The following is a 25,048-nucleotide window of genomic DNA, read 5'->3' as shown; positions in this document are numbered from 1 at the left end:
CACCTACAGTGCTGACCAGTTTTCAGACCACCAATCAACCAATGCAACCAATCCAAGTCAAAACTTTGCCAGTCCTCTGAACCAAATACCCTTACCTCTTTTCAAACCTATAAACTCAAAGCATTCTGTGTTGTCTCATGTGCCTCTGCGGCCCAAAGGCGGATCTCGCAGAAAAGGGCTCAGTTCACCCCCACATCTGCCTCCCTCCCATAAACACACAAATCCCCTGAAATTACCCACTAAAGTGCTGGAGCTCCTGCCATAGTTTCCCACTAGGCCCATCCTCCTAATCACCATCCTTCCTATCCTCTCTTCTGCTTTGGAGGTGGGACAAGATGAATAAGTAGAGGGACTACAGGATGCTAGAAGATGGTCATTTATGGTGGTACAGCTGGAGAGGTAAGCCCAAAGGCCCTGGACTATTCTACAGGTGACATAGTGACTGCAAGTGTCTTTTTGCCCTAAACCTAGTACATTCTCACTGGAGATTTAAAAACTAGGAGTTGCAATTGCCCCTTCCTTCCAAGACTCCCATAGAAGTCAGGGCACGACAGGCCCAATGAAAAAAATTAATGTCCACTAACCTTTCCTAGTTCTGTGTAGGCCCCAATAGTGGGCTGCAAGCTCCATGCCAGGCATCTGACTGAGAATCATCTAAGTGGGAAACCATCTAACCAGCAAAATACTCGTCTGGGATAGATGCCTCTTGCTGTCCTCCCTCCCTTGCAGGTCACTGTCACCCAGTCAGCTACTCTATCTGTGGAGTCTGGATGTCTAGCCTCCTACTGTGAGAGACCTAGAATCAGCCTCTTCAATACTGAGAACCAGAAGCCATGGAGTATGCTGCTTAGCTCAAGTCACTCCAGCCTTCTCTAGGGATCAGGCCGGGTCTACTGCAACTTTTTCCCATTGGTGGCTACTTTCCTATTCCTATGATAGGGGTGGGAAAAGACCCTCTCATTTGAGATTATCTGGTATGAGTCATCTGAAAATAATTTTTTCTACCCATTAAGAAATATATACATAGTTATAAAATGATAAATTGCTTTACTAGCCTTAAAAAATAAAAGTTTTAAAACATAAAATTAAATGACAAATCATTCTGATGGTTTTCAGTAGAGAATTTAGCTATTTTATTAGTTCATAATATTTTCTGGATAAAAAACATAGGTACAGATATTATAATACTACTAATTGTTCAATTAAAAAATAAGAAGGGTACCTAAGAACTTCCCTCAGGATTTTCATCTCTTCCTGTTCAAGGTCACTGACCACATCAGAACCATCTGTTAAGCAGTCAGGTAACACACCTGTTTAAAATCAAAGACCACATGAAAGAATATCAACTCAACCAAAAATAGTTATTTCTCACTGTTCATCAAGTACCAATTAGCTTAAGATCACTTTTTTTTTTTTTTTTTTGAGACAGAGTCTCGCTTTGTTGCCCAGGCTAGAGTGAGTGCCATGGCGTCAGCCTAGCTCACAGCAACCTCAAACTCCTGGGCTCGAGTGATCCTTCTGCCTCAGCCTCCCGGGTAGCTAGGACTACAGGCATGCGCCACCATGCCCGGCTAATTTTTTATATATATATTAGTTGGCCAATTAATTTCTTTCTATTTATAGTAGAGACGGGGTCTCGCTCTTGCTCAGGCTGGTTTTGAACTCCTGACCTTGAGCAATCCGCCCGCCTCGGCCTCCCAAGAGCTAGGATTACAGGCGTGAGCCACAGCGCCCGGCCTTAAGATCACTTTTAAAAACATTCCAAGCTATTATTTTTTGAACTATCATCTTTTTAACCTTTTCTCATTTTATAGAATTATCCCCACCAAAAATGCCATAACTTTACCTAGAAATATCTCTTAGTAATTATTTGTATTGGCTATTAAAAATTATAACAATGATATATGGCAGCACAAATTAATTGATATAAGCTATTCTCTTCCATAATCATACAGTGTCTGAGGATATACCATGGAAATCATTAAGCTAAGGTTAGTAATAAAACCATGCTCTCAAAGGTGTCCCTTAAATGGGAAGACTTTACAAAACAAAATATAATTTTGTTAATTGAAACAGCATTTACTACTCTTCATTCTTACTACAACAAATGCTATTGAAAAGGGCCTGCTTACTATATGCAATAAAAGCACAGTACTAAGCACCTTGGAGGGATATAAAGATGAATAAAACAATCTTTGCTCTTGCAGTTTCTGTTCCGGTATTGGTCTCATAACTATAAACTAGGCCAGTACCAACTTCAGCCCAAGAAAATAAAAATTCATGGCAAGTAATTTAAAATGTTAGCTTAATTTACTTTATTACTTATATCTTCCTGAGAAGCAGGTAGAGTGGCAATAAGTGTTCTGTTCGTATCTATATTATTACATTCTACAACATTAGCAAAATGTCTCTTAATTTTTATCTTCCATTTCTTTATCCATATATGACTATAGGATTTTGGATCTGCTCTAAAGTAGCTGCATTATTCTAATCCCCTTGATGTTTAAATGTGCTTTTAAAAATTAAACATTTGAGATAACTGTAAATTCACATGCAGTTGTAAGAAATGATACAATAAGATGCCACAAACCTTTTACCAAGTTACCCCAGTGGTAACATCTTACAAAACTATAGCAGTACAATATCACCACCAGAAAACTGACATCTATACGTCCAATTAATCTTAAGTGCCTTTTTGCTCAATCAAAATATACAAAATTTCAAGATACCATCTTGAAGAAAAAAATATATATATACAAAATTATTATTCCCCTAATAATCTTTCTAAGGAAAATTAAAACTATTACAGGAAGAATAATTACAGTAGGAAGTACTTTAAAACCATCAAAATAATGCTCTGATTTTCATTTTTCTGAAATCCTTTGATAAGATACAACCAAGAATCCAGACAGCCTTCAAATTTTCCTTACTACAAAGACAATTTTCAAACAATCTGTAGTTATCAGTATAATCTACATTGATCTAAGGTACTCATCCTGGATCTAAGTTAAGCAACAGTCTTAAATACGTGTATTAAAAATTCTATAGCAAACATTAAGTATTAGTTTATGCTTAAATGTAAGCAAACTGTCCCACACTGTGGTGTGACAATAGCCATTATTCCACATCATTCCCCTCCTCCTCCCTTGCTAACATAAGCCAGGTTTTGTGCAGTTATCAGGCAGCTAACTACTTAGAGGCAGGGCCCTCCCCAACCCCAGGAGAGTGACTCATGGTTGGTTTAATCCAATCATAATGATCTCATTTCCAGATGAGATTTCATTGCCAGATGGTTTTAGAAAGGCAAATAACCCCAATCCTGATCAATAGGACCTGAGGAGAAAACTCCTACAGGGCTTCCATGAAATTGCTATCTTGCTAACAAAAAGAGATGTACAGGAGGAAACATCCCTTTGCTTCATGAGACATTGTTACATCTGCTTTCCATGCAGCCAGAGTACAATCATAAAAGAAGATCCTGAGAATGGAAGAGTATAAAGAGGAAAAGTGCCAGGGTCTTTGATATCACTGAGCCACTAAGTTAACCGCAAACCTATCTTCTTTCCCTCCCTTACCCTGGACTTCTTGTTCTGTGAGATGATGATTTCAAATTGCTTAGGCCATTTTCATTGGGGTGTTCTGTTACTGGCAGCCTGAAGTATCCAGATAATACAAGCTATATGTATTTATTCCCTTTTTATTAAAATCTCAATAAGTTTCCAGTGAAATTCCAAATTGGAAACTAGAATGCCAATGTCAAGTTCACTGTTTCTTTCTTTTATCAAAACTGATCCCCTCAAAAATATTTACTAAAATAATTATTAAAATTCTCTACCACACAGGTCAGAATAAAGCATAGTTTCTGGAAAATTCAGAGGAAAGAATTTTATAGAGCAAACCATAGTAAAAAGACAAAGAAACTATTTTCCAAACTTATTTACACCAATATGACAGCACTGTTCTAGTGCGATGGTATCTGCCACTGCCCTAGAACAGTGGGTCTCAGTGTGGTCCCAGGACCAGTAGCTTCAGCATCACCTGGAAACTTATTAAAAATGCAAATTATCAAGTCCTACCCCAGACCTACTAAATCAGAAACTGGGAGGCAGCCATATGCATTTCAACAAGCCCTCCAACTGTTTCCAATGCTTGCTAAGGCTTAAGAACCACTGTCTCCTACAAATGTCTTAATGATAAGCCAGGAGAAGGGTAGTCACCTTCTCTCAACAGTAACTATAACTCTGACCACTAGAAAATACTGAATTTATAATCATGATGGCTGGGCAGAAAATCGAGCTCTCTGAAATCTGAAACATCATTAAATCAAATTCTGATCTGCTTTCTTTAAGATGTCAAATACACACAGATCAGGAGGTTTACACTCTTAAATCTCTTAAGTCAGCCAAAGACTTTTGAACTTGAAATAAAGGTATACAAGGCAGCTACATTTAAAACTATATTACAATCAGAATAGTCAAAACTATACAAAAAATGCATTTAGCACTTAAGATATCCAACTTCAACATTTTACCATTTCTCTCTTGAATTATTCGAATGGCTTGCAGCTGCATTTCAATGTTTTTCTGGACCATCATTGCTTTAAAGATAGTAAAATCTTCTGCTGCCAACACAGGTTGCAGGATGGCCTGTGGAAAGAAGTCTGGAGGTTAAATGAAGATTCAAGTTTTAAAGCTATTTCCCACATATTCAAATCATTTCCACTGCAAGACAGTGCATTAATTCAAGAATGTTGCATTATTATTTATAATTAGATGATTCAAAGGGACACTTTTAAAATTTTATTTTGGAAGCCTTTAAAATAGGGTTCTCAAGAGGTTGACTCTCCAAAACCCATGCCTGCAGAAGCTAAGGTTGTCAGTGATGCATCTTTCAAATAGACCAGTGCTGAGTGACTCTAAAAAACAACACAGGAATCTGGCATACTTTTTTAAAGTTATCACTTCACTATATGGATTTTTTTTTTTTAGCCAAAATAATACTATCTATTTGGTTTACATTCTGTCACTTGAAATGTACTGTTTAACACGTTGAATGCCACACTAGAAAAAAAAATGTTTTTCCCTTGGGGCCACAATGTTAATAGCGAAAATAGAATAAAAAAAAAATTTTTAAAAAAGTGTGGTCCTTGACCCCTCTTAATAAATGCAGGAAGGAGGATTGTTAAAACACCTATTCCTGAGCCCTGCCTCAAACATAATGAACCTAAATCTCTGGATGGGTGCTAATGCATCTTCCCAGGTAATTCTCATAACATTAAAGTTTGAGAACCATTGGTACATTAGGGGAGAAAACAAGTCCTTGATATCAAAAGCCAGCTTCCAGTTTGACCATACACCAGTTCTGTGACTCTGGATATATCATTTGGTGCTCAGACTTCAGTTTCTTCATTTGTAAAATCAGTATAATAATAATATTTATACAATATTTCATTGAATCTAAGACTCCATAGATTAGTAAATAAACCATTATTTTATGTGCCACTAAGAAAAAATCTCTACCAAATTAAACTATAACACCATCAATTATAAATTACATTATTTCAGGTACATTATGTTATGCAAAATTTGCATCTTAGAATGAAAGAAATACAGTAACAACTTTTTATCTCAGTGCTGAGATTAAATAAGATGGAAAAACACTTTGTAAACAGGAACAGACCTACAAAAGAAATTCTTCTGCTCCTTTTGATCACGTTAAATATCAAAATGTTGCACTGAACCTAACAACCTTACAGCAATTGAGTTCTTTTGGTCCAAGGAAATAAACTACCCCTTCTCCTAAGAGCTTCCAATAAGGGCAGTTAGAAGAACTAAATACAAGAGTTAGTGAAAAAAAAAAAACTATTGATAAAAAACAACAACAATCTTATTTATCCTGCAAATTGAAAAGTCAAACTACTTTGAAAGAAGACAATGAGGTAAAGCAAAGGTGATATTATATACATTTGAGAAAAGCACATTTTAAAAATATGAACATTCAGGCTTTGAGAATATGACTTTGATGGCATTAAAAGGACACTCAAATAGGTTTATATTTAGCCTAAGTTTCCTATATAATCATCTTTGCTTAGAGTTAATAATGTCATAATTTTGAAAGGTACAGGTGATTCCATGCATTTGTGCTGCTCTCTTGAGAAAATTTGCACATTGGCTATTTCTGAGGACGCAGGTCTTAGCAAGTACATTTGCTAGACAATAGTCTTGAACAGTGTACTGTATCCAGTAGATAGTAAATATTAGTGTCTATTATAAAAGGACCATACATCGGTTGGGTTCCTATTACTCAGACTAATTAACATCATTCTTCAGTATCCTTTAAGATCATAGATGACAGTAGATTAAGGGTTCTCTTAGTGACACACTAATCAAGTAGCATAGATGGACATTTAAATGGAATCTGATTCCCTTTTTCACAGTCTTCTCAGAATAGTAATAATCAAAAATCCTGAGGGGGAAAAAATCCTGAGAAAAACAGATAACTTAGACTTCACTAAAATTAAAAACTTTTTTGTGTCTCTAGGATTTCTGGGGTAAAAAACAAATGAATAAAAAAAAAACCCTAATAACTTTTATGCATCAAAAGACTATCAGCACAATGAAAAGGCGGCTCACAAAATGGAAGAAAATATTTTCAAATCATGTATCTGATAAGGGACAGATATCCAGAATAGACAAAGAATTCTTACAACTCAAGAAAAAAGGAAACAATCTAATTTAAAAATGGGCAAAGGACTTAAATAGATCTTTCTGTGAAGAAAATATACAAATGGACAATGAGCACATGAAAAGATGCTCTAATCATTAGGGAAATGTAAATCGAAACCCACAATGAGATACCACCTCACACCCCACCATTGCTCAAAGAACAGAAAAATAACAAGTGTTGGCAAGGCTGTGGAGAAAATGGAACCCTTGTACACTGTTGGTGGGAATGTAAAGCGGTCCAGATGCCAAAGAGAACAGTCTGGCAGTTCATCAGAAAATTTAAAATAAAATTACCATATGATCCAGCAATTCCACTTCTGGATATATACTCAAAAGGACTGAAAGCAGGGTCTCAAAGTGGTATATGTACAACCATGTTCATAGTAGCATTATTCGCAATAGCCAAAAACTGGAAGCAACCAAGTGTTCACCAGTGGATGAATGGATAAACAAAATATGGTATACACATACAATGGAATATTATTCAACCTTTAAAAAAAAAAGAAATTCTGACACATGATACAACACAGATGAACCTTGGGGACATTATGCTAAATAAAAAATTCCAGTCACAAGAAGACAAATGCTGTATGCTTCCATTTATATGCAGTACCTAGAGTAGTTCAAATTCATAGAGGTAGCCAGGAATTGTGGGGAGGGGGGAGAGATAATGTTTAATGGGTATAGAGTACCAGTTTTGTAGGACAGTTCTCTAAGTGGCTTGGACTGACCCAGTTCTATGCTCTTTCTTGCTTGCAGTTCTCCAGAATAACTGTAGAATGTGCTAGGAATGCAACATCCTGAGATAAGTGGGGAGATGGATGGAACAGCTTGGGCTTTGTTCCAGTGCCCTGCCCCATAACAGGATGTCCTTCAACACATCAGCTCAGTGAGTCCTGAGACTCCAAGATATATAACCTAGGACAGCTATCTTTCATGGTCCCTCATCTACAGTGCAAGTGGGGGACATGTAAATGAGACTCCATCCACCCCAGGTAGCTTTCTGAGCCTTGAGGGACTGGCTCACAATGAGTCAAAGTCTTCTGTCGTCTCTTGCTGCCTGTTAGTAATAAATAAATCTGCTTCATGTAACTTGCTGCATATGAGTGTGTTCGGTCTCATAGGGCTCTGACAAGTTGGAAACCAGTGCACAGTGAACCTACTTCACAGTTTTGCAAAATGAAAAGAGTTCTAAAGATTAGTTACACAACAGCATAAATATACATAAGACTACTAGACTACACACTTAAAAATGGTTAAGATGATAAATTTCATTTTATGTATTTTACCACAGTCAAAAATTATTTAAAAGGGTGAATTTATGGTATGCAAATTATATCTTAACAAAGTTGTTTTTAAAAAAGAAAGCTAGAATAGCTATATTAATTTCAGACAATGCAGACCTCGGAACAAGAAAAATTATCAGGAATAAAGAGGGGTATAGCAATAATGATAAAGGAGTCATTTTCCAAGACGACATATGTGTATGTACTTAACAATAACACATCAAAATGTGTGAGGCAAAAATAGAACTACATGGAGAAACAGACGAATCCATGATTTTAACAGCCTCTATCAGTAACGGACAGATTTAGCAGGTAGAAAATCAGTAAGAACAGAGGTGAACTGAACAGCACGTTCAGTCAATTGGATCTAATTGACATTTATACAGTGCTTCATACAATAGAACACACACTCTTCTCAAGCTCACATAGAACATTCACGAAGACAGACTACATTCTTCATCATGAAACACACCTTTAACAAATTGAAAAGAACTGAAATCATACAATATCTGCTCTCAGACCAGTATGTAATTAAACTAGAAATCACTGGCCGGGCTGGGTGCGGTGGCTCATGCCTGTAATCCTAGCTCTCTGGCAGGCCAAGGCGGGCAGATCATTTGAGTTCAGGAGTTCGAAACCAACCTGAGCAAGAGCAAGACCCCGTTTCTACTATAAATAAAAAGAAATTAATTGGCCAACTAATATATACAGAAAAAATTAGCCAGGCATGGTGGCGCATGCCTGTAGTCCCAGCTACTCGGGAAGCTGAGGCAGCAGGACTGCTGAGCCCAGGAGTTTGAGGTTGCTGTGAGCTAGGCTGACACCATGGCACTCACTCTAGCCTACGCAACAAAGTGACACTGTGTCTCAAAAAAAAAAACTAGAAATCACTAACAAAAGATATCTGGAAAAAACAAAATACTTGGACATTAAACAAAAACACTCTTAAAAACAAATGGGTTTAAAGAAGTCTCAAGAGAAATTTTTAAAATATTTCTAATTAAATGAAAATATAACTTATGAAAATTTGTGGGGGAGCAGCAAAAGCAGTGCTGAGAGAGACATTTATAGCATTTTGGTCAGTGATGCACCATGACAGTGGTCCCTTAAGATTACAATGGAGCTGAAAAATTCCTATCACCTAGTGATATCACAGCCATGGTAACATCATAGAGTAATACATCACTCACATGTTTGTGGTGATGCTGGTGTAAATAAATCTACTGTACTGCCAGTCATATAAAAGTATAGCACATACAATTATGTACAGCATATAATACTTAAAAATGATGATAAATGACTGTTACTGGTTTATATATTTACTATATTATAGTTTTTAATAGTTATTTTAGAGTGTACTCCTACCTATTAAAAAAATAAGTTAACTGTGAAACAGTCTCAAGCAGGTCCTTCAGGAGGTATTCTATAAGAAAGCGCTGTTATCATAGGAGAAATTGCCCACTGTTCCAGTGGGACAAGATGTAGAGGTGGAAGACAGTGATATTGATGATCCTGACCCTATGTAGGCTAATGTGTGTGTTTGTGTCTTAGTTTTTAACAAAAACTTCAAAAAGTAAAAAAATTAAAATTAGGCTGGGCGTGGTGGCTCACGCCTGTAATCCTAGCACTCTGGGAGGCCGAGGCGGGCGGGTTGCTAGAGGTCAGGAGTTCGAAACCAGCCTGAGCAAGAGCGAGATCCCGTCTCTACTGTAAAAATAGAAAGAAATTAATTGGCCAACTAATATACATAGAAAAAATTAGCCGGGCATGGTGGCGCATGCCTGTAGTCCCAGTTACTAGGGAGGCTGAGGCAGTAGGATCGCTTGAACCCAGGAGTTTGAGGTTGCTGTGAGCTAGGTTGAACCCAGGAGTTTGAGGTTGCTGTGAGCTAGGCTGACGCCACGGCACTTACTCTAGCCTGGGTAACAAAGTGAGATTGTGTCTCAAAAAAAAAAAAAAAAAAAATAGAGAAAATCAACGAAAACGAAAGATGATTCTTTGAAAAGATAAATAAAATCATAAACCTCTAAGTAGGTTAACTGAGAAAAAAGAGCAAAACCACACATTACTAATATCAGAATTGAAAAAGAGGCTACACTACTGATACTGTGAACAGTAAAAGGAAAATAAAGAAATACTATGAACAACTCTATGCCCACAAATTTGATTAACTTATATGAAATGGACCAATTCCTTGAAAGACACAACCTGCCAAAACTCATACAAGGAGAAATAGATAATCTGAATAGGACTATACCTATTAAAGAAGTAGAATCAATAATTAATAACTTTCCAAAACAGAAAGCATCAGACCTAGATGGGTTCAATGGTAAACTCTACCAAAAATTTAAGGGAAAAATTATACCAATTCTCTACCCATCTCTTCCAGAAAATAGACGCAGAGGGAATACTCTGTAACTGATTCTATGAGGCCATCATTACCCTAATACAAAAACCAGACAAAGACATTACAAGAAAGGAAAACTATAAATCAACATCTCTCATGAGCAGAGTTGCAAAAATCCTAAACAAAATATTAGCAAACTAAATTCAATATTGTACAAAAAAGAATTATATACCATAACCAAGTGGGATTTATTCCAGGTATATAAGCTGGTTCTACATTTGAAAATCAATCAATATAACAGACATCAACAGACTAGATGAGTATCTCACGATTATATCAATAGATGCAGAGAAAGCATTTGACAAAATCCAACACCAATTCATGATAATAAACAAGAACAACACAAAACTCTCAGCAAAGTAGGAATAGAGAGGAATTTCCTCAACCTGATAAAAAAAACATCTATTTTAAAAAAATCCCTACAGCTAACATCATACTTAATGGTAAGAAGCTAGCTGCTTTCCCAGTAAGATCAGGAATAAGGCAAGGATGTCCACTCTCACATTCAACTTCATACTGAAAGCCCTAGCTAATAAAAGTGAGACAGGAAGAGGAAATAAAAGCATACGCATTGAAAAGGAAGAAATAAAACTATTTTTGTTCACAGATGACATGACTATCTATAGAAAAAAAATTTTTTAATCAATTTTTTAAAAACTTCTGGGCAAAGCATGGCTCACACCTATAATCCCAGCACTTTGGGAGGCCAAGGTGGGAGAGTCCCTTGAGGCCAAGAGTTCAAGACCAGCCTTGACAACACAGCAAGACTCTGTCTCTACAAAAAATTTTAAAATTTGCTAGGTATGGTGGTACATGCCTATAGTCCCAGCTATTCAGGAGATAAGGCAGGAGGATCGCTTATGCCCAGGAGTTTGAGCCTACAATAAGCTATGATCATGCCACTGCACTCCAGCCTGGGGGACAGAACAAGACCCTGTCTCAATGATAAAAAAAAAAAAAAGAAACTTCTAGAACTAATAAGCAGTTATAGCAAAGATGCAGGATACAAAGTTACTACATAAAAGTCAATTGCTTTCCTATATACCAGCAATAAACAATTAGAATTTAAAATTAAAAACAATACCATTCATATTAATACCACAAAAAAAAGGACTTAGAAATAAATCTAGGCCAGGCTTCATGGCTTAAAGCTATAATCCTAGCACTTTGCACCCACACACACCCCACACCCCCTACCACCTCTACAAAAAAGTATTAATACAAAAATTAGCTAGGCGTAGTGGTAGGCACCTGCAGTCTCAGCTACTTGAGAGGCTGAAGGGAGAAGGCTAGCTTAAGCCCAGGAGTTTGAGGTTGTAGTGAGCTATGATATCATCATTGCACTCTCTCCCTGGCACAGAGCAAGACACCTATCTCAAAAAAAAAAAAAAAAGAGAGAGAAAAAAATCTAACAAAATATGCAAAAGAGTTATATGAGAAAAACTAAGGTGCTAACGAAAATAACCAAAGGTGATCTAAATAAATGGAAAGTTATTCTATGTTCATAAATAGGAAGACTCAATATTGTTAACATGTCAGTTCTTCCCAACTTGATCCACAGATTCATATAAACCCAGTCAAAACCCCAGCAAGTTATTTTGTGGATACTGATTAAATGATTCTATGATTTACTTGGAAAGGCAAAAGACTCAGAGTAGTCACACAATATTGAAGAAAAACAAAGTTAGGGGACTGACACTACCTGACTTCAAAACTTACCTTAAAGTAGGCCGGGTGCGGTGGCTCACGCCTGTAATCCTAGCACTCTGGGAGGCCGAGGCGGGCCGATTGCTCGAGGTCAGAGGTTCGAAACCAGCCTGAGCAAGAGCGAGACCCCGTCTCTACTATAAATAGAAAGAAATTAATTGGCCAACTAATATATATAGAAAAAATTAGCCGGGCACAGTGGTGCATGCCTGTAGTCCCAGCTACTTGGGAGGCTGAGGCAGCAGGATGGCTTGAGCCCAGGAGTTTGAGGTTGCTGTGAGCTAGGCTGACGCCATGGCACTCACTATAGCCTGGGCAACAAAGTGAGACTCTGCCTCAAAAAAAAAACTTACCTTAAAGTTACTAATACAATAATCAGGACATTATGGTATTGGTTACACAGTAGACAAATAGATCAATGGAACAGAATAGAACCCAAAAATAAACGCATACAAACATAGTCAATGGATCTTTGATAAAGGAATAAAGGCAATTCAATGGAGAAATAACAGTCTTTTCAGCAAATGGTACTGGAACAACCAGACATCCACATGCTAAAAAATAAATAATGACTTCATACCTCTCTCAGAAATTATCTCAAAATAGAGCCTAGACTTAAATGTAAAAAATAAGACCATAAAACTTCTAGAAGGTAACATAGGAGAAAAACTAGATAACCTTGAATTTGGCAATGACTTCTTAGACACAACACCAAAAGCATAATTCATAAAAGAAAAAAATTGATAAATCAGACTTCATTAAAATGAAAAACTTCTGCTCTGTGAAAGACACCACTGTTAAGAGAATGAAAAGACAAGCCATAGAAGAAAAATTTTGCAATCTGCAAAACACTTATCTGATAAAGGACTTGTCTTCAAATATGCAAAGAATTCTTAAAGCAACAATTAGAAAACAATTTAAAAATGGGCAAAAGAAAACAACGAGGTACCACTACACTCCTAGAATGGCTTTTAGAATGGCTACACTTTTAGAATGGCTAAAATCCAAAAAAAAACAACATTACCAAGTTTTTGACAGGATATGGAGAAACAGGAACTCCCAATCATTGATGGTGGAATGCAAAATGGACACTTTAGAAGACAGTTTGGCAACTTCTTACAAAACTACACTGTCTTACTATGTGATCTAGCAAATCCACTCCTAGGTGTTTTCCCCACCAGGTCTGTTGCCTCTAAATCCTTGGTGTTTACCAAAATAAGTTGAAAACTTTATGTCCACACAATAGCCTGCATTTTATAGCCGCTTTATCATAATTGCTAAAGACTAAAAACAACAAGAAGTCCTTCAAAAGGTAAATGGATAAACTATGCTACATCCATAAAACGGAATACTGTGTTTCCCCGAAAATAAGACAGGGTCTTATATTTATTTTTCCTCAAGAAGATACCCTAGGGCTTATTTTCAAGGGATGTGTTATTTTTTTTTTTTAAGTACAGTAAACAATCTACATTTATTCAAATATAGTTAAGTTGTCTTCTTCTGGAACATCATCATAACTCTCCAAACCCTGAATTCCATCCTGAATTTCTTGCAACTCTATTTCCTTTAGAACCACTGGCCCCAATCTCTCATGTTGAGCAATAGAGCTCTCATGGGGCAGATGAAAAGGGCTGCTTGTCTTCTTTACCCCTCCATGACAAAATGCATGGGTTGTGCAGATATGCTTTGTAGCCACGCCCATCACTAGGTCTTATTTTCGGGGTAGGGCTTATATTGCACAAATGCTTAGAAATCCTGCTAGGGCTTATTTTATGGGTAGGTCTTATTTCCAGGGAAACACGGTATTACTCAGTAATAAAAAGAAATGAGCTATCAAGGCACAAAAAAATAGAACCATCTTAATGCATATGTATTAGTGAAAGAAGCCAGTCTGAAAAGGTTATATACTATCTATATTTCCAATTTTATGACATTCTGGAGAAGGCAAAATCATGGAGACAGTAAAAAGACCTGTGGTTGCCAGGGGTCTGAGGCAAGGATAGAAGAGATGAATATGTAAAGCACAAGAAATTTTTAGGACAATGAAACTATTTTGTATGGTATGGGTGGATACATGACATGTATTTGGCAAAACCCATAGAACTGTTATTAGGCTAAGAGAGAACCCTAAGGTAAACTATGGACTTTAGTTAGTAATAATGTATCAATATCGGTTTATGAATTAACAAATGTACCAACTGATGCAAGATGTTAATAATAAGGGAAACTGTACTATATGCTCAATTTCCTATAAATCTAAAATTGGCCTATAAAATAAAGTCTATTAATTTTTTAAAATCTTACTAGCACTCACACAAAATATTAATTATCCTGTGCATATTTTTAGAAATTTAATGGTAACATCACATATGAAATCTTGTAACAATGCAAATTATTGGGAAAAAAGAACAATTTTCCCAAATTACTATTATTATAAAACAAGTGTTTCTGAAAGTGTTATTTCCATCTTATAAAGGTCAAAGCAAATCAAGCAAAAAACAAAAAGAAAAATACCTTTATTTCTTACCATTAGAAGTCTCTGGCTTTGGTCATACATTGAAATTAATGATAAGCTTTATCCTCACTAAAAAGTTACAAGCAACAAAGGAAGTCACTTTTGTCTATTTTAATTGGAAAATACCACAGCTTTTCACACTGGCTTCTTTCACTAATCAAAATTCCAAAGTTCAACTGAAGACAGCTGAAATAATAAATATTTCAGTACTTATTACATTATCATATTTTTATGAACTGTTTAGAAGAATATCCTAATTCATGGATTTTTTTTTAGAAACCATACATATGTAACAAAAAAACACAGTTAAAAAGTTGTGTTGTTTTTTGTTTTGTTTTACTAGAGCTCTTCATCTGATGCATTCCTTGTCTCTCTCACTGGCTTTAATACAAAAAGAGTATGCCAGGATCAGTGGTCTAAGTCTAATGATAAGCTAACAGGTGAAAAAATTTTGCAAGTCTGCTCTAGCAGTACTCAATGGGAGGTGGCAGTTGGTTTAGAAAATCAAAAACAAACCAAGCAAACCAAAACAAAACAAAAATTACCTAGAGCACACAATTGGTTTCTTGAGTTCTTAGGCACCTCATATTGGCATAATCTAATCTTCATGTATAAAGATTTGATTGCTGCAAAGCAGTAAAGAACATGCTTCAAGCTGTTTTTCCAGTAATGATGACAGCCTTGTGCTGATTCAGTGTTGCTATTTGGTATCTAAAAGTTTGCTCCAGTAAAGAATAATGCTAATTAGTCCACAGAGGGATTGAATACATGATCCTGGCCTAATTAGCACACTGCTAATCAACCACCAAAATAGCTACCATTAATCAAGAGGTGCTTCCATTTATTTATAGACCACCTGATATACACCAGGCATTATGCTTAATGCTTTATGTACATTATGTCTTAAATTTCATATAAACCTTTCAAAGTAGATACTATCCCTATTTTATGGATGTGGAAACTGAGAATCAGAATGGTTAAGAAAGTAAAACTGTAAAACAGCTTTTGTCTGAGGTTTTACAGCTAGTAAATGAAAGCTCTATAGGACTCAAATGCAGGTCTGTTTCAAAAGGCTTTCTAATTTGTATATAATAAAATTATACCACCAATCAACTCCAAATCAATCAAAAGGTGTATAGGAGAATAAAAGAGAAAGATGTGCTGATCTTGATCCAAAAATAGTATTTTAAAACTCTGAATTAAATTGTTTGTAAAGTTATTCTGATAATGCAAACAAAAGACAATTGTGTCTACAATTATTACATCTTCATTCACGACTGCAGACTCATTCACAATAGCGTAAGAGGTTAACAAATTTTAATAAAAGCAGAAAAGTGTTCCTGAAAAAGGAAAATAAAAACAAATACCAATGTTTTAAAAGAAATTTAAAGGCCGGGCGCTGTGGCTCACGCCTGTAATCCTAGCTCTTGGGAGGCCGAGGCGGGCGGATTACTCAAGGTCAGGAGTTCAAAACCAGCCTGAGCAAGAGTGAGACCCCGTCTCTACTATAAATAGAAAGAAATTAATTGGCCAACTGATATATATATAAAAAATTAGCCGGGCATAGTGGCGCATGCCTGTAGTCCCAGCTACTCGGGAGGCTGAGGCAGAAGGATCACTCTAGCCCAGGAGTTTGAGGTTGCTGTGAGCTAGGCTGACGCCACGGCACTCACTCTAGCCTGGACAACAAAGCGAGACTCTGTCTCAAAAAAAAAAAATAAATAAAAAAATAAAAAAAAAATAAATAAAATAAAAAAAAAAAAAAAAGCAATTTAAATGCCAGTTAATAATTTTCAATCAGATTCTTCCTATGGAACTAAAAAGAAGAAAATAATGCATGTTATTTCTTAGGCTAAAACTATGGTACATACAGAACAAAAACTACTGGTGAACTGTAAAACAACTTTTGCTTTATAGAATTATAAACTAATAAGAGCTGACTTTTTTACATTAATTGGGCACACCAATAACATTTAAATATTATTTTTTTAATGTCATGTTATATTAAGATTTTCTATTTCTAGAATTAGAGGTCATAAAATGAGAAGTTGTGCAAAAGTGAACTGTACCAGAAAGTGCTAGATTAAACAGTAGTCAAAGCAATCCCTTCTAGGCCATAATAACAAGATAATTTAATAAGCATTTATTGAGAACTACCTGCTAGGAACCAAGTTTTCACCTCTGTGCAACTAGCTGGGAATACAAAGTTACTAAAAATAGCTGAAAGGACTTACAATATAGTAGGGCAAACAGACTTACTTGCAGGAAACTGTAATTCAAGGTGGAATACCAAAAATATCAATGTAAAAATACCTAGCAGTGAGGTAGAATGGTTCTGGTCCAACTAGAAGAAATGGCAAAGCTGCCATAACAAGTAGCATTTCAGCCAGGCCCTGATGATGAGAAAGATTTCTCTGAGTTAGGGAAGGGATGGGGAAGTGGGTTGGGGAGGGAGCTGTACATTCCAGGTTAAGGGACAGTATGAGCAAAGCCAAGTGCCTAGATGCTTATAAGAGTGAGTGGCTTGTTATAATGGTATTACACAATGTATTGGAGAATTACAGCATGAGATTAAGGCTGAAAATACAACTTGGGGTCACATTATACTATAGATAATCTTCACTGTATCTTGTTAAGGAATTACAGTTTATTTGGTAGACCATGGGAAGCCAAAGCCAGTTTTTGAGAAGAAGACTACTTGAGTAGTAGCAACATATCCCTATCCTCAACTTTGGAGCAAGGGCTCTCAGTTGGATTGCTTGGGTTCATTTAATGGCTTTACAATTAATACTTATTTAGCTGTGGACTTCAGACTAATTGCTTAGTATCTCTGTGCTTTAGTTTCCTCCTTTCCATACTGAAGTTAAATAGTATCAATATCTTAAGAGGTGTGAGTAAGATTAAATGAGCTAATACATGTCAAGTTCCTAAAACATCAACTACCACAAGTTCTCAATAAACATTAAGTTATAAATATACATATCTATTTTATCCCAGCTCTGTACTACTGAGACAAAAGAAGTACAAGAGAAGGAAGCCCAGCAACTAATAAACTCTGGATCTGCTAAGATTAAAAAAGAAAATGACTAAGATTAAAAAGATTTAAAAAAAAAATGACTGCAGAATTATCAGAGATCTATATAAATAAAACAGTACTTTGGATAAACCCGGTGTTCTTAGTTCTGAGTTCAGAAAGTTCCTTTTTAATTATATCAGTTCATTAATACCTCAAATTATCATTGGTCAAGGTTGCTCTAAAAAAGAACCCACCTATGATGAATTATCTTTTCACCTCTCACAATGTCTAAAATATTATACTTTGACAATCAAATATTCAAATTTAAATGAAACTCTGAGCATTTTTGATGAAACTATATGTTAGCAGAATAACAAAAAGAAAAACCTGTGATGTATGGGTCTTTGCAAGAGGAGAAGTGCATGCTTCTTGAAATTGATCTTCATTAATTCCAATTTCTTTTAGGTAATTTTCTAGCAGCTTTTCAACCTAGACAAAAGAAAGTTTAACTTGTATAATTACATAGAAAAATTCTAGATGACAGTCTGCATATTAAGTATTGAGTTCAGAAAAGTATAATCAAATACTCTTTTGTAAATATGAATCTACATAGTATTATATTACATGGCAGTGGCATTGTCTTTTACCAAAAAACAAAAAGGTAATGCTTTTGCTGAAAATCACATGAAATTTCCTTTACTAGAAATAACTGAAGTCAGGATTATGAAGTTCGGCATGACACAATTCTTCTGCTACCTTGAGGCATTTTTAAAAATCACAAGACAACCATGACTAAATGAATAACACGTCCCTGAATGCATTAGCAGAATAAGAATAAAATTTAAAGATTAGATGCAAGAACCTGTAAATAGTTCTTGTAAAACCATTTCTTAGATTCTTGAGTAGAAGTGATAAGAAGTCATAAGAATAAGATGTTCAGAGAACCCATGGAGGCTGATATAACTAGCAGTATTGTTAGGGTATATTGGATTTTTGTAAAATTAAAGAATTTTAATGAAAAAAATCCATTTTTTAAATTTAGAAAAGCTACAAGTAATATTCTAATTACCTTTAAAAATCAATGAAAAAAAATACTCACTAGTTCTTTGTATTCCTGATGAATCTCTGTATAGGTCAATTTGCTTTCTTCTTCATCATCAAAAACTAAATTTAAAAGAAAATATTGCACAGTATAAAAAACAAATCCTTTTATTAATAAAATATAAAAATCTACTCCTTACAAATAAAACTATCATTTTTATAATCTAGCTCTTCAACTTTGAACTCCTTAAGTTTTTCTTTAAAAAATACATAAACGAATATATATATATACACTACTAATTGTAAACAAATCTTTTTCTCCTACTTGAGAAAAAACACTACCTCGTATCTAAGACAAACACTAATTTTCCACTTTTCAATCAGTAATATAAGGCAACAATTTCTTCATAAACTTTTAATGGAATATTAAATCAGGGTCCAGATTACTTTACTATACTGGAACTTTGCTGATACAAATTTTACTAAAAGTGATTAGGCCATTTATGCTATGGTAGATCAATAATGAAGTTAAAATAAGTAAAACCAATGCAAATGTTTATTGAATGATCTTTATGTGTGAAACAATGTAGATAAGAAAGATACATATTCCCTCAAGAAGCTACAATCTAATTAGGGAAATAGGATAAACCCAGGAACTGCAAACAATAAACTTTTTTTTTCATTCCCCCCAGAATGACCTTTCTAAAATGCAAAACTAACTTCTGCAATTTTTTATTTAAACCTCTTCAACAACTATTCATTGCCTAGAGAATAAGCACAAAAGCCTTAGGTCAGACAAGGCTCTCCATGATTAGATTCCATGTCTAATCTCCCACCACACTTAAAACCAAAACCTGCACTCCTAACAATACAAAACTGCTTGAAACATCTCCAAACATAACACACACCACTTCAAACCTCCATGCCTCTGCTTTACTCCACTCTCTTCCCCCTTTCTCTCCCAACCATTCTTCAAAATATTGCCAAATGGTACATTCTCCATGACTTGCTGCTACCCATTCCCAACTCCAAGGCTGGTTAGACCCCTTCCTCTGAACTCTTATAAGATACAGCACCATGTGCCTACCATTATTATAGCACCTGCCACTCTGTATTCTATTGTTTACCTGCCTGTCCTCCCCACTAGACTATAAACTTCTCAAGCACGGGATTTTGTTTTATTCAACTTTCTATCCCCAGCTTCTGATCCAACGACACAATAAATGTTTGTAGAAAGGCTGATGTCACAAAGTTGTACAAAACTAGTCTTTAAATGATCTGAAGTAGAGAAGAGCATAATGACAATCCCAAGTCAGTGAAGTATAAACAATTATTTCAAGTGTCACTGGCATGTCACTTCTATTAATATTTATCCTGGCATGGGCTCTATGTAACACTGTACATACAAGCAATACAGCAGCTACTTAAGCTATTTTCAGTTTAATCTGAAAGCAAATCACCACAGTACATGTTTATAAGGCTGTAAGTCACTGCCTCCCCATAAAATCACACAATCAGATGTTATTATTGAAATGCACCCACTATTGACATTTGGCCATAAAAAGATGAACAATGCTTTAATTTTTTCCATTTCAGCATTTAGTTTCAGTGGGGTAAATGGAATCAAAAGGTGACATTATTTCTTCTCTCATCTAAAGGAGAGCAGAGGCCGGGCGTGGTGGCTCACACCTGTAATCCTAGCACTCTGGGAGGCCGAGGCAGGCAGATTGCTCGAGGTCAGGAGTTCGAAACCAGCCTGAGCAAGAGCGAGACCGTCTCTAGGATAAATAGAAAGAAATTAATTGGCCAATTAATATATATAGAAAAAATTAGCCGGGCATGGTGGTCCTGTAGTCCCAGCTATTCAGGAGGCTGAGGCAGCAGGACTGCTTGAGCCCAGGAGTTTGAGATTGCTGTGAGCTAGGCTGATGCCATGGCACTCACTCTAGCCTGGGCAACAAAGCGAGACTCTGTCTCAAAAAAATTAATAAATTAAATAAAATAAAAATAAAGGTCAGAATTCCACATGCCTTATCAGTCTCATAATAGCATTTTAAATTCTCAAAAGGAATACAAATATGTATGTTATATTTTGTTATATATATGTTATATGTCAAAAACAAAATATGTTATTTTGTTTTTGAACATCCTTAAAAACTACAACACTTAATAACTATTATTTGCATTTTGATTACAGCAATGAGAATGTAATGAAAACATTCAGTGGTCAAACTAAATTTCATCTTTACCAGACTCATGAAATCCTAGGTGAAAGAGGTCTTAAAAGGTTATACAGGAAAGCCAACCACTGGATAACTGAATCTTCTCTAACATCTCAACATAAGAAAGGCGTTTAAATTACTAATGGACATTACAACCCTCTAAGTCTTGCCAGGCTAAACCACCACAATAACAGTTGGGCACTCGTTCATCTGACATGGTTTGTAGGTCATTTTCCCCCAAAACGGGCTCCAATTTGTCTCCAAGAACTCAATGTAGAACTCCAAGCGTGAACTGATCAGAACCCGATGGTGTCAGTCCCTCACAGGGAATATTATGCCACACCTATACGTCTCCTTTGTTAGAAGATCACCACCACCACCATTTTTGGTACAGCCAAGAAATCAGGGAGGTCAGTCAACAAGAGGAATACAGGCCACCGAGATCACCAGCTCTGGGCCTGCCGGAGTAATCATATGCCCTCCTATGCAGTCAACTGTTGGTCTGGGGTGAATCATTTTGCATTTCCTCACCTGACTACACAGGCGAAATGCTAGAGATAATAAGGAATTCAGAGGTAAAATGACGCTTCTCCTCCCAAATCACTGGAAAAGCTATTAAAGACGCCCGCCCAAGCAGTCCACATACCCAGGGCAAAAACCTGCGGTATGGTATGAAAGACTGAACATAGGATTCAAGTCTGATGTTTTTTGGACATGAGCTTGGGCCCAGGGAGAGGGGAGTCTCGGTCCCCATTTTCAAGGCCGCGAAGGAAAACACCAGCAGAGGGAAAGCAATTCCTCCAACGTAACCAGCTCTAAACCTGGCCGACAGGGGCGGAGACAGGGAAGAGGAGAGATGGTTTGTGCCCACCATCTTCCTGCCGACTGCTGGAGTGAGAGAGGCGAGAAAAGATTGTCGATTTTACCTTCACATTTCTGCTCCACAAAGTCCAAAATGGGGATGGACCAGTCGGGGCCTCTCAGGAACCCCGCGATGCTCTCCACCACCCATTCTACCTCTTCCTCTTCTTCCGCAGCCATCCCGCCACCCCACACCGGGCGACGCGGCTCCCGAGGCCAGACCCCCGGTGTCTGCGAAGGCCTTCCGGCCGCCGAGGGCGCAAGGGAGTTGGGGAAGAGCGGCCCCCGCCGTCGCCCCACCACCTGGATGGAAGCTACAAAGCAATTAACGTAAAGTGGTCGCTATGGCAACATGCGCAGCCGCCCAGACTGCAGCCCGGAAGTGATGCCAGTTTTCCCAGAGCCTGCGCACCTTAGGGGAGGGAGACGTTTGAAGAACCTTTCTGATTGGCTGATAAACAACAGTAGCGAATGAAAAAAATAGTCCTCCGCCTGTTGGCCCGGAGTTGCCAGAATTGAGCGTTGAAGTGTAACCATGGGCTTGAGTGTAACCATGATAAGACAACTCGCTGTTCCCTCTCCGGCGAAGTGCGTGGGAGGCAAGGCTTGGAAACGACTCAGTAAGGAGGAGCGGTGGCCCGGCCTCTGACTGACAGGGCTTCAAAGGCTGTTCACCGCTGCATCCGCAGCCCCTTATTTTCAGACCCGCTGGCCCAGAAGTGTTTGTAATTAAAGGGTTGTCTGGAAATACAAAGCCAAGCAAAGCAGCCCTGTAAGACTGACTGGCTCTGCAAATCAATTTGAGTCTGTATGTCCCGGCGGGTCTTTAATCTCTCATGCATAGATAAGGATAACTAGAATTAGGGGCTGTTCAAGGGCAAAATCAAAGTTAATATTCATTTAAATAGTCACTGAAATTCGGAACCGAGTCTATGTCAAATAACTCCAACTCAACTTTTAGATTGCGGTCCATTGAGGAATGGGGTCTTCAAAGGTCATTGAAGGTCCTTGGAGTCCCAAAATAGCTTCATACAACTATATGTATGTACTTTTTTAAAACATAAATAGAATCATTAATTATACAGTTTTTTCACTTAGTATATGTTTATCTTTTTATTTGAAAATATAAAATTGTGCTTTCTGTACAGCTGCATAGTATTCTATAAACTACACTTTAGTCTATTTTTATTTGTATGTATACATGTAATATCTTATTTGGATACATAACAGTGATCATTAATGTGCAAATTTTTTTCCTTTTTTTCCCTCCATGTAGTGTGTGCTGTAAATTATTCAATCATTTTTTGCATCTACAAACTGCTGGAATAAATGTTTGAGTCTTTAAAAACTGTTGATTTTATTTACTACTCCAAGGGATAGATTCTAGCAGAATTGCTAAATGAAAGAATACTTACCTTGATTTATTTGACCAATCCTCAATTGCTAGATTAAATCACTTCAATTTTATCCCATAAACAGTTGTGTAATATATATACTTGCACATATGTTTTTGAACCCTAGTCTCATTATTTTCTTTGAATAAATTCTCAAGGGAAAGTTACTGAACTGATTTTTTTAAATCATTTTAAAAAATATCTTTGCCAATCTGCTAGGTTAGAAATGATTCATAATTTTAATTTGCATTCCTTTATTGAAATTAAACAGTTTCGTGTTGATTAGCCTTTGTGTTTTTTCCTGTGTTATTTTTTCATATTCTTTGACCATTTTGTATTGAAATATTTTGAGGTTTTCCTAACTGATGATAAGAGCTTTTAATGTAATATTTTAAGAATTTTAACCTTTTGCCATATATTGCAATGACATTTTTGTCATTTGTCTTGTTTTTAATCTTCAGAAAGCTATTTCTTTTTGGAAATAGAATTTTTTGTTTTAAATGACAGCTAAAAATTATATACATTTATTGTGTACATGTTTTGAACTATGTACAGACAATCCCTGACTATCATTTGACTTAGGATTTTTCAACTTTACCATGTTGAGAAAGCAATAGAAATGCAGTAGAAACCATAACCCTATCACAAGTTGAAGACAGCTGTATACATTGTGGAATGGCCAAATTGAGCTAATTAACATATGCATTACTTTACATATTTGCAGTGAGATGTTGTCTTTTAGTTTATTGTATCTTTTGCTTATAGAAGTTTAATATTTTCCATGTAGCCTTTCAATGGAAGGTGAAAATTTAATTATTTCCATTATAGATAGCCATGCTCCAAACACCACTTACTAGAAAAGGATGTGGTAAAGTGTTGTAGTTTTGGGATTACTGAGAAGAGGTAAAAGGAAAGAAGAACATCGGCATTCTTAGGCTAAAATACTATTACTCCCAAGGTGGATTACTGTCATCTATTGTACTGTTTTTCTGTCTTCAAAACCAGCTTAAAATAGAAATCCCATCTTGTTTTTCTGCCAGTTTCTTCCTTTCATAAATAAGCTGTTTTTGTGGTTTCTAATAAGCACGCACGGGTACCACAACCACTATCCAACTTCATTCCTTATTATTTGGCATTAGAGTCTTTATCTCCAATCTCTTCCAAGTGCTCTTCAATTCCACTGGAAGCAGATAACTGTGATGTACAAGCTCTCCTTTCTTTTATTTCCTTAGTTTTGTTCCTAAATGTGGGCAATGTGGATTCCTTCAGGCCTGCAAGTTCTCTCAGTTATTTCAAAATATTTTATTATTTTAATTTTCCACTTCAAATTTAAGGCTTTCCTTTTTATTCTCCACTTGAGATTCTTATAATCAGGATGCTTACACAGCTTTGAGATAATATATTCAATATGCTTACCATGAAATAAACACAAACTCAGAAGAACAGTCCGCACACTCTTTGGGCAATGCATGTGGATGTGCTGGGGTAGGAGGAAGAAGATGGCATGCGTGTGTGTTTTGTATTTTACCACAGGTCATTTCTTTCAGTCAGTAGTGTCTTCAGTGTTTCACAGTAATGCAAACCATAGTCTTGGAAAATCACAACTTCTCATTCTGGAAATTTTATTGCTCTTTTTATTTACTGCATATGAACAAGTTTTCATGTTAAAGATACATGTAACAGGAGACTGAAATAGATGCACACACATAAATAAACATGTACATACAATACAGTACACACATACACATATGTACACACACAGCACTTTTGTCATAGGGTAGATACGAGATTTAGTTAGAGGACACGTATAAAAGATACTTGGAATCATGCTTAATACCTGGTAAATGCTTAATAAAGATTATCTATCATAATCA

At 36.3% G+C, this 25,048-nt stretch overlaps 1 protein-coding gene across 1 annotated transcript in view; it reads right to left on the bottom strand.

Annotated features, from left to right (window-relative positions):
- CFAP36 (cilia and flagella associated protein 36) overlaps positions 1 to 22,193 on the bottom strand; it is a 37,864-nt gene extending 15,671 nt beyond the window's left edge. The window contains exons 1-5 of the mRNA XM_012777832.2: positions 21,846 to 22,193; positions 18,756 to 18,820; positions 18,044 to 18,145; positions 4,532 to 4,646; positions 1,223 to 1,310 (exon numbers count right to left, since the gene is read on the bottom strand). Of these exons, the coding sequence (XP_012633286.1) occupies positions 1,223 to 1,310; positions 4,532 to 4,646; positions 18,044 to 18,145; positions 18,756 to 18,820; positions 21,846 to 21,960 (485 nt within the window). The 5' untranslated portion in view covers positions 21,961 to 22,193. The remainder of the gene's footprint in view (positions 1 to 1,222; positions 1,311 to 4,531; positions 4,647 to 18,043; positions 18,146 to 18,755; positions 18,821 to 21,845) is intronic.
- Between the last annotated feature and the right edge of the window lie 2,855 nt (positions 22,194 to 25,048).

The sequence above is a fragment of the Microcebus murinus genome, chromosome 3, assembly GCF_040939455.1.
Source record: "Microcebus murinus isolate Inina chromosome 3, M.murinus_Inina_mat1.0, whole genome shotgun sequence".
NCBI classification, from domain to species: domain Eukaryota; kingdom Metazoa; phylum Chordata; class Mammalia; order Primates; family Cheirogaleidae; genus Microcebus; species Microcebus murinus.
The sequence above is the reverse complement of the archived record's forward strand: the minus strand, read 5'-3'. Positions and strand labels throughout refer to the sequence as shown.